Raw genomic sequence first — 10951 nt, forward strand, 5'->3', positions numbered from 1 at the left:
TGGACGGTAAACAACTGTTGCTTTATAGGACTGTAGTCGAACTACCCACCTTTCGATCCTAGCACACGGCTTCGACCTTGGACAGAATATTGCCTCTAAGGGCTTGTGATCTGTTATCAGCTCAAATGACCGATCATACAAATAGAAGTGAAAACGCTCAACTGCCCACACAAGGGCTAGCGCCTCTTTCTCGATCTGAGCGTAACGTCTTTCAACATCAGATAAGCTCTTGCTTGCATAAGCAATAATTCTGGGTCCTTGGTCATTAATCTGAATCAAAACTGCTCCTAACCCTACCGGACTAGCATCAGCCACTAACTGCGTGCGACCTAAATCGTCAAAATAACCCAATGTGGTAGGAGATGTCATGTGCTCCTTCAATTTCTTGAATGCCGTTTGATGCTCAGATTTCCAGGCAAAATTTCGTTTCTGAACTGTTAGTTGTCTTAAGGGATACGTCAAAGTCGCCAAATCGGGAATAAATTTGCCTAGATAATTAACCAGGCCCAAGAAACTTCGAACCTCTTCTGCAGATTTGAGTTCACGAAATTGTCGAATGGATTCTAACTTGTCTACATCTGGTTTGTTACCATCCACCGAAAGGACATGTCCAAGGACCTTCATTTCAGACACTCCATAAATACATTTATCTTCATTCAATACCACATTCCACTCTTTTAGTCTTTGAAGAATCTTTTGAAGTCTCATATCATGCTCTTTCTGATCGGAACCATGCACGATCACATCGTCAATGAAAACAAGGCACCCTTCGCAGCCGCTCAATACCTGTTCTATTGTCTTTTGGAATAACTCAGGCGCACAGTTTATTCCAAACATTAGTCTGGTATAACGAAACAAGCCTTTACGTGTAATGAACGTAGTAATTTCACGAGATCTTTTTGATATTTCTACCTGAAATAAACATAAATAGTAAAACTTCTAATAATCGATAATCGCATTTATTTCGGTCAACAATTGACGGTACATGTTACAAATTAAATCAATCAGTTTAACCTACCTGATGGAAGGCATTTTTCACATCCAAACGGGAGAAAACTTTTGCTTTCGACAAATGTGGTAAAAAATCCTCAAAAGTGGGCAAAGGATGATTTTCCCTCTCCACTGCTTCATTTGCGCGACGCATGTCGACGCATAGGCGCACATCACCATCGACACCCTTCGGCACCACGACTAGAGGTGATATCCATTTCGCCGGCTCATTCACTGGCTCGATAACGCCCTGTTCATGTAATTCGGACAACTTCTTATCGACCATCTTCTCTAAGGCCACCGGTATACGTCGATATGGTTGGACAACTGGCACAGCGTCGGGCTTTATCGGGATATCCACAATTATGTCTCTGATTGTTCCTAACTTCTACTCCATTGACAGGAATTTCAATCTTCAACACACCCATTGCCATAGCTGTATCACGGCCAATCAATATTTTGCCTTCTCCTTTGACGACATAAAACTCAACCAATCCGCTCGAATTGCCTAATTTGAGTGTGGCGGAAAACACACCAATCAACTGCAACGATTGTCCTCCGTAAGCTTGGAACGCCATTGGTGCCTCTCGTCGTTGGTTCGATACAACCACCTTTTAGTCCTTTAGTTGCTCCCAATAAGACTGACTCATCAAGTTATACTTGGAACCGGAGTCAATAACTGCAGTCACCGTTACTCCTCCAATTGTGCACGGCATTTCACCGTTACCACCAGTTGTTGTAACATTGAAGATGTATTCCACTTGTTCATCGGTTACATGTTTTATTATATTGATTTCGTCACCCTTACGACCTGCATGAGAATTGTCATTTCCTTCACATCCAAATTTCAATTTACCATCCACACTTTTCGACTCGCGCCTCGGTAGTTTGCTTCGGCACTTCTTCGCAAAATGATCTCTGCCACCGCACTTATTACACAGCTTTCCATTCGCTGGACACTTGTCGTCTTTAGCGAAATGACCGAAGAACCCGCAACGATGACATTCCATCTGTTTCTGCTCGCTGAATTTCATTCGCTTCTTATAAGATGTTGCTTCAATCTTACAGACATCGTTGGCGTGTGATTTCGACTCACCTACGCTCGCAAAAGATTTTTCCTGGTGGGCTACAGTCTCGAAAATCTTTGCAACGCTCAATATTTCGTCAAGACTGGCATCTCCGCGTTTAAGCAAATCACGTCGTAGCACAGCAGACTGACAATTCTGGATTATTTGGTCCTTTATATTTTCTTCCATCCTGTCACCGAAACCGCAGCGTTCCGCCTGAAGCCGCAATCTGATGGTGAAGGTGTCAATGCTCTCCCCAGCTAGTTGTTTCATTTGTCGCAGTAAATGCCGTTCGTAGGTGGAGTTTTCTTTCGGCAAGAAAAACTCGTTTAACTTAGCTCTGGCTTCTTCATAGGCAGTCATATTTGGAGTGTAATGTTCGATATTCAACAACGGGCCGCGCATATCAGTTCCGGGGGCTTCAGGGAGCGAATCGAATATTTGTTGAACACTCGGTCCGGCGTAGTGCAGCAATAAGTCTTTTTTCCATTCTTCATCTTCGATTCGACTTGCGCGGACCATCGTTTCAAACGATCGCATCCATTTTCGCCACTCTATGCCAACATCATCGGAGTACGAAGCATAATCAAAAGGCCGTAGTTGTAACCCAAGTGTCTGGATCATCTCTGTAAACAAAACCAAAACAACACATCTTCAACAACTTTGCTCTTTGACTTCACATCAATTAATCAACTGTATCGTTATACACACTTTCATGGGAATACACCAGACAATAATTCTTTCCAATGCTATTTTTATTGCGATAAAGCTCTCCAAATTAATTGATTCAAGCAAGCAAACAGTGTTTTTCATAATAAAATATCAGCTTAAAAATCCCCGCTCCACTGCCGTAACGATCACATTCTTTGTGTGGACACCGACTGGACAACATCGTTGCTGGACGGGCTGGACGGCGAGGGATCGAGTGCCTTTCTTAAGGCAAGAGGGCGGAGGTGGAAGCGCTGGAGTAGAGTAGAGTAGAGTTTTCAAAGGGCCTTTCTCAAGGCTAGAGACGAATGAACTGCAAAAGTTTAAAGTCTCTATAATACAATACCTTCCTTCCTTCCTTCCGTAACGATCATTCTCATTCAAACCGTACACCACATCGGTTCGCATCACAACACATCAACAAACCAACCTAAGCAGCCATGTCTGGACATGGTAAAGGAGGAAAAGTGAAGGGAAAGGCAAAATCCCGCTCGAACCGTGTTGATCTGGAGTTCCCCGCAAGGGTAGCTAGGCCGAGCGCGTTAGTACCAGTGCACCAGTCCACCTAGCCGGCGTTATATAGTTTCGGCCGCCGAAGTGATCGAGTTAGCTGGCAAAGATGCTCGCGACGATAAGAAAACCCGCATTCAGAACAGAACACATTCGGTTCGGTGGACATCAAGACAACAGGCAGTTGCAGCGAGTGGCGAGTGGCAAACACAATCGCAAAACGGCATCAGGTAGCAGAAGAAAAAAGTTTGTTCTTTATACAAACTGCTTTGGTGGCAAATCCAGAACAAGGCGGCATCGAGGGCATTCGAAATGGTTTTTTTCAAAACCACGAGTACTAAGTTTTCTAAATTGGAACCATTCCATAAAACACGGCGCTTTTCAGGGCCATTAAACCTTCCAAAAAAGAGTTTACGAAATACAGTTCAATGCTTTCTAAAACATTATCCAAAATAATAATAAAACACAAATTGATTTTTTCATAATTTGTTTGCCAGGATCTGATGAGTATGTAAATTTGGCAGTTGTTCTGAGCTTATTGATAGTTGGGGACTTTCCTGATTATTCAATTTTCACCAATTCTTAAATTGTTTCCAGATTGAAAGTACAGTAATTTACAATTAGTTCGACATTTAGCTAATTGGACGGACATGTAATGCGACTTATTTAGTTGGACATTTTTGTAAACATAGAGATCCAAATTATGACCCCACATTGAAAGTCGACACTGTACCACTGTCATCGCAAATGTTCAATTACAGGTTAATATCGCCTCCAATCCGACACTGAGTGGCGCTTCGACACGTCGCATTGAATTTAATTTACTGTACAACATGTCACAAAGCTGGATGGGATGAAATTTTCCATCTGAAAGCTGTGGCGAGTGGCAAATGCAATCGCTAAACAGAAAGGTTTAGCCGAACAAGATGGGGATATCGAGTGATAACAAAACAATAAACTCTTTAGATTGAAGATAATTTTGTGATCCTGAAAAGGACACTTTTTATCCTGCATGTGAATCCAACGAGCGAACAAATCGTAATGAATGTATTTTTTTGCCATCGCTCCCATTTAACGCTCATTCGTTCGTCTCGTTGGACTCGCCCCTCTGGCTGAGTCTGCCGATTTGTTTCTATCCTGTGAGTGTGTACCGCTAGAGTATAAAACACGCGGACCCCAAAAAAATATCTAATTTTCTTTCAAACCGTAAACCCGTGTGGTTATACGGCATCGGCATCGTGGACGTAACAAAGGAGGACAAGTTAAGGGAAAGACAAAGTCTCACTCGAGCAGTGCAGGTCTCCAGTTCCCTGTTGGTCGCATTCTGATTGCTCCGCAAGGGTAACTAGGCCGAACGGATTGCTGCCGGAGCACCAATATACCTAACAGCGATTATAGAGTTTCGACCGTCGGAGTGCTCGAGTTGGCTTGCAAAGCTGCTCACGACAATCAGCAAACCCGCATCAAGAACAGAGCAGCTTCGGTTCGGCGCTCATCAAGGCAACAATTAGTTTCAGTGAGTGGCAAAGTGTTTCTCCGGCACGTCGCATTAAATGTAATTTACTGAACAACATGTTCAAGCTGGATGGGAAGAAATTTTCCAACTGTGAAAGCTGTGGCGAGTGGCAAACGCAATAGCTAAACAGGAAGGTTTAACCGAACAAGATGGGAATATCGAGTGATAACAAAAACACAACGCCAAAGGTTCTTTTCAGAACCACCAACATGTTCATAAAGAGTAAACAGTAAACTAATCCATTTTTCAGGTAGATAGGTAGGTATTCACGTAGGAGAAGAAAATAAAACAATATATTTAAAATATATATTTAACAAAAGCTGTCCCCATTGTATAGTCCTACGTCACTCCGGTTATGTCCTCGACATTACCCACCCGTCTTTTTTTTTCTGATGCCTTTTTTTCCAATTCGTTCCGGCCATTTTAAATATTTTATCCACTGCATTTAAGCACCATTTTTCAATCAATTTCTTGCTCTTCGGCAAATCAAACCTTTTGTGTCCTGCATTTAAGCAAAATGATTCAGATAAATATCTTGCTGTTTCGAAAAACCACATTCGATCCACTGCATTTAAGCAACATATTTTCGATATATTTCTTGCTCTCTCGCAAATCGAGCATTTTTCATGTTTCAATTAAAAAAATGCTCCTACATTAAACTGTGCCTTCATGGATGGAACATATTGATGCTGCATTTAAGCCATTATTTCATCTCTATATATTTTTAGAAATGTTTCGTAGATGGTAGATGCCAACTTTTTCCATTTAGATTACTCACCGAATGGGCTCGTCATCTTCGTCGCCAATGTAGTATTTCCCTAGGATCTTCGGATTAAACAGGAACGCAGTAGAACGCATCTGGTCACATTTCAGTTAGAACACGAATGAATCTTTTATTGACGAATCCCCTGTAGCTTACATATACGCATATAGCCTACGATTCTCGAAGCTCGATACCAAGGTATATATACATAAGAGAGGTATTACATTTAGCAAGGTTACGATACTACAGTAACCACCAGAACATCGGAGGAAGCTATACAGGGGCGACGTTGCCTGAATATATGGAGCCAAATAGAAACCACGGTGAGCTGAAGGTTCTTCGTCTAACTGGTGTGGATGCTGATGGAAACGAAACAGCTCTTCCAACTGCACCCTTTCTCATCAGAAAATCCATTGAGGATTGTGCGGGGGTTATTGATGGAGCTTTCCTGGAGGTAAATGGCGCTACTTACGCTTTAAAAGTCCGGAAAAATAAACAGGTCGAGTCCCTGCTGCAGTTAATAGAATTATGTGACGAAACAAAAATAAGAATTACTTACCACAAATTCTTAAACCGTTCGAAGTGTGTCGTTAGCTGCAGGCACACCATTAATATGTCGGAGGAGGATATTGTGAAATGCCTCAAGGATCAGAAAATTATAGCGGCAAGAAGATTAAAGCGACGAACCGGTACTGACACTTTCGAAAATACACCAACGTTGTTTCTGACTGTAGACGGTACCTATTCGCCAGAATACATTATCTTCGGGTATGTACGGGTAAGAACGAGGCCGTTTCGTCCCGCACCGATGCAGTGCTTTAAATGTTAGGCCTTCGGGCACACTAAGTTTAAGTGTCCACAGGAAGTCCAGACTTGCGGCACATGCTCGACCAACCACACGAGTCCAGCCGAAGGAAACAAATGCCAGCGGCCCTCGTTCTGTAGCCGGTGCAACACTGCTGAATTTTAATGGAACAATCTGGCTTCCCGTTCATGCCCGGAATACAGAAAAGAGAACCTGATTCAGAAGATTGAAGTCGACCGGGACGTCGACTATAAATCAGCAAAGTCGATTCTTGCGGCAGAAACTGGTCGGTCGGTCAGTTTTGCCCAAGTAGTGGCAAGAGCAAATAAAGAGTCGGACCAAGCGACAACTGAGAAGGTAATCTCAGACCAAACGCAAAGTGACTTAATTAAACTGCTCAAAGAGAAAGATGTCACCATTGCCAACCTGAACGCTTCGATGGAGTCACACGGCACCGAAGCACAAAGAAACCGCAGAAATGATCTCCAGTCTAATGAACAAAATCGACAAGTTAACCAACGTCGTAGCGGCTATGGAAAAGAAAATGGCACAAAAAGACGACACGATTGCTCTCCAACAGAAGGAGTTACAGAAAGCCAGGCTCCTTCTGCGGAATTCAAGTAGTGCCGAATCGCAAGGGGCAGCTCCAGCCATCCACCCCAGCACCTCTACTTTGACGAGCACATCCACATCCTCTCGACCGGCCAAATCTCCCACACTATCCCACGCTGTTCATAAAAAAACACGAGCGGATCGCAACAAAACTCCAGCTTGATGATCTCGTCCGAATCCGACATAGACTCCGAAGACCAAAACGACCAAGACAAAACCCTCACAGAGATACTTTCCCCAGTCACACCAGTTCTCCGTACCACTCAGCCTGAAAACCTCACTGATAATACAGCAACGACCTCAAACAAGCGCAAATCCGAATCACCGCTTACTCAACCACCGAAAGACACCCGTCATCGTGCACTGATATCAGGTAGGCAAACCACTTTGCCTGCAGACACTCCCCGGCCCAACCCGCGACCAGGGTACAACGATCAATGGTAAGGACCGCCAGTCCAAATAATGTCCCGTCCAACTCTAACCTCACTTGTCGCCAGCTACTACTCCACCAATCAGCTCTCCAGTAGGGATAGTCGGGGCCCCGTAGATGCGGACGTTACAGCCCCACCGGAATCGACGGACAACCTCCGGCGTCCCTCACCGCGAACTGTCGCCGGGGCAGCAGTGCCCCAGGTATGCAGGGCCCCAGCAGTGCGGACGTTACACCCCCCCGGAACTGCTGGACAACCCTCGGCACCAAGGAAAAGCAGTATCCCACGATCCAACTCTCGAGACGCACAAGGGTGGCAACACCTGTTCCCCGACGAACCACGTGGGACTTGTACCTGAAATCAGGACGCACAAGGGCGGTAACGTCTGTTCCCCGAAGGACAGCGTGGGAACTGCATCAGATCTCGGGACGCACAAGGGTGGAAATACTCGTTCCCCGATTGATCTCGCTGGAGTTCCTTCTATCAGCACTGTTCGACTCCCGCTGCCCTTTATCGACATCTTTGAGGTTTCTACCACCGAGTCGCAAAGCAGAATAGAGGATTACAGTGACGCCGAATCGTGAGCGAACGCTGGCTGAGACTCCTATCCCCAGCTGTCGTACACCGCTGTCTCGTTCGACAACAGCGCCCATCGTTGTCACTGCGGCCCTTCAAGCTGCCGACACAACACCGTCCACAGTTGATGCCCCAATCCGCCGAAGATCCACTCGTCTTGCCGCTTGGGCCACTCCGGCCACCACAACCACTCCACTGGAAGTACATACCAGGCCTGCTCCGCCTTTGCCAACTGTAGCACGGTCTAACGCTGACATCTACGATGCATGGAGACGCAGCCGAGGAGATTTCACACAAGCTATGGCCGGGAGTTCCAGTTCCTCAACGAACCTTACCACATTCCCTGGGCTGCCTTCGAGTGGCAGGGCCACCCAACCTCTTATCGTCGGTGGAGTTCCACCTGGAATCGTCGCAGCCAGTACCACTACACCTCCGATTCCCCGCCACACCATCCACCCACAGCGGCGAGATTTGCCCACCAACCTCGCTCTTCAATATCAATGGGCTGTACAACAACTTAGGTGAACTGGAGATCCTTGACCATGAGCTGTGCGCGTCTATCATCGCACTCCAAGAGGTTTCCGAATTTCCCCAATAAACATCCAGAAAATCCTCGGGGGTAAATTACACTGGCACACCAAGCGGGGCTCCGTCTTGCAACACTCGAGACCCCGATTCCGATAACTATCATCTGCATATACCTGCCGTGTGGCACAATCCCGGAACTACGACGGAAGCTGCTTGAGGCGTTAGAAGGTTTGGACGACCCCATAGTCATCCTGGGGGACTTCAACGCTCATCAACGCGATTGGGGAATGCAATCATCAGACGTCAGGGGAAATATCTTCGCCGACCTCCAGGAGGAGCAGGAGCTCACGGTCTTAAACGACGGCACGGACACTTTTCGTAGAGGCACCAGCACCACAGCCTTTGATATCTCAGCAGCCAGTCTCAACTTGGTGGGTAGACTAAGGTGGAACAAAGCCGACGATCTTCATGGCAGTGACCACCACCCAATAACCATTAGCTTCAACGGCCCGCCACCGCTCACGACTCGCAGACCCAGATGGATCTTCGAAAAAGCTGACTGGGTAGCCTTTCGAACAACCTCCGACTTCTTGCTATCTAGGGACAACCCGACCAACATCGCCACTTTCAACAAAATCATCATGGAGGCCGCCGAAGCCTCCATCCCGAGAACGAAAACCACTCCGGGCAAAAAAGCGCTGCATTGGTGGTCCGAGGATACCAAAGGGGAAGTCAGGAAGCGGAGGAAGTTTCTTCGTGTGGCTAAACGATTACCACTAGGAGACCCAATGAAGGAAGCTGCCATGAACAGACATCGAGCGCAACACATCAGGGTACGGCGGTTAATCCGGAAGGCGAAACTTGAAAGTTGGACTGGTTTTCTGGAATCTATCAACGAGAACCAGTCTTCTGCGGATCTCTGGCGTAGAGTTAACGCGCTGAATGGAAAGAGGAAACCACACAACCCCATCCTTCGAGTGAACGGTATAACACTTAACGATCCGGTAGATCACACACTCGGAGAATATTTTGCGGGACTTTCCTCCATCTCCGAATATGACCCCGAGTTCATCCGCCGACAGGGAGTAAATACCGCTGTGATCACCAACTTCGTGGTCCCGGTGAGCCGTCCCAATAATCCTCTTAGCCGGAACTTCACCTACGAGGAACTTTCCGTCGCTCTACGTTCTGCGAAAGGTGAATCAACCGGCCCTGACGGTATCGACTATAAGATACTGGAACAACTGCCCCTGCTTGGACAGTCTGTCCTTCTCGGCATCTTCAACGACCTGTGGAGTACATACGAATTTCCCGAGAGTTGGACACACAGCCTAGTAATACCCATACCTAAGGTCGGCCAAAGCAGCAACAACGTCAAAGGCTACTGTCCAATTTCTTTAACGTTTTCTGTTTCTTTGTTGTTTGTTTTTTTCTGTTCATCCAAAATCCTGGAAAGAATGGCGAACAGACGCCTGGTCACCTTTCTGTCCGAAAACAGGAAATTGGACTATCGGCAGTTCGCCTTCCGGCCGGGTATGGGTACCAACAACTATTTCGCGACCCTCGGAGACGTGATAGCCGAAGCCAACAGGAACCGTCAACTTGTGGAGATGGTAGTACTGGACCTGAAAAAGGCGTATAACAGAACATGGATCCCGTTAGTATTGAAAACTCTGGCAGAATGGGGAATTGACGGCAAACTACTTCATTTCATCAAAAACATCGCCACACGCCGAACCTTTGAAGTCAAAATCGGTAACATCAGCTTCCGAGTTTTCCACGAGGAGACAGGAGTACCTCAAGGTTCTGTTCTTGCTGTCACCCTTTTTCTCGTCGCCATGAATAGTCTTTTCCAGGTCCTGCCTAGGGGAGTCTTCGTGTTCGTCTACGAGGATGACATTCTTCTGATGGCCGTAGGTGACACCCACAGGATCCCACGCATCAGGATACAGGCAGCTACCAACGCCATTGGCCGGTGGGCGGCTGAGAGAGGATTCAAACTTTCAGCGAAGAAGAGCGGCCATATGGTGATATGCGGCCACAGGCACGAAGGTTCCACCTACAGGATCCAACTGTACAAAGAACACATTCCTCGTCGAAAAACATTAAAGATTCTCGGGGTGTTGGTCGACCACAAACTTAGCTTCCTCCGCTATTTCGAGGAAGTTAAAAAGAGCTGTGCCACCCGGTTGAACCTTCTGAAAACCATTTCCAAACCGCACCGGAGCAACAACAGGAAGATCAGGTTACGGGTGGCCAAAGCTATCATCAGCAGCCGCCTCACCTATGGTCTGGAGCTGACGTGTTTGGCCGGAGATAAGCTCCCAAAAACTCTGGCACCGATTTATAATAAGGCACTACGGACTGTCTCCGGCCTCCTACCATCAACACCAGCTGCCTCCGTCTGCGCTGAAATTGGGGAACCCCCCTTCAACCTAATCATCG

At 46.5% G+C, this 10951-nt stretch overlaps 1 protein-coding gene across 1 annotated transcript; it reads right to left on the reverse strand.

Moving 5' to 3' along the window:
* Nucleotides 1-1604: 1604 nt before the first annotated feature.
* LOC129774142 (uncharacterized) lies at nucleotides 1605-2579 on the reverse strand. The gene has a single exon (XM_055777839.1). The coding sequence runs from the start codon at nucleotides 2577-2579 to the stop codon at nucleotides 1605-1607; it is 975 nt and encodes a 324-aa protein (XP_055633814.1).
* Between the last annotated feature and the right edge of the window lie 8372 nt (nucleotides 2580-10951).

This window comes from Toxorhynchites rutilus, chromosome 3, assembly GCF_029784135.1.
Source record: "Toxorhynchites rutilus septentrionalis strain SRP chromosome 3, ASM2978413v1, whole genome shotgun sequence".
Lineage (NCBI taxonomy): Eukaryota > Metazoa > Arthropoda > Insecta > Diptera > Culicidae > Toxorhynchites > Toxorhynchites rutilus.

Bases quoted from the DNA above. Each gene is read 5' to 3' on its own strand.
- LOC129774142 (XM_055777839.1), bottom strand. From the start codon at position 2,579: ATGGTCCGCGCAAGTCGAATCGAAGATGAAGAATGGAAAAAAGACTTA.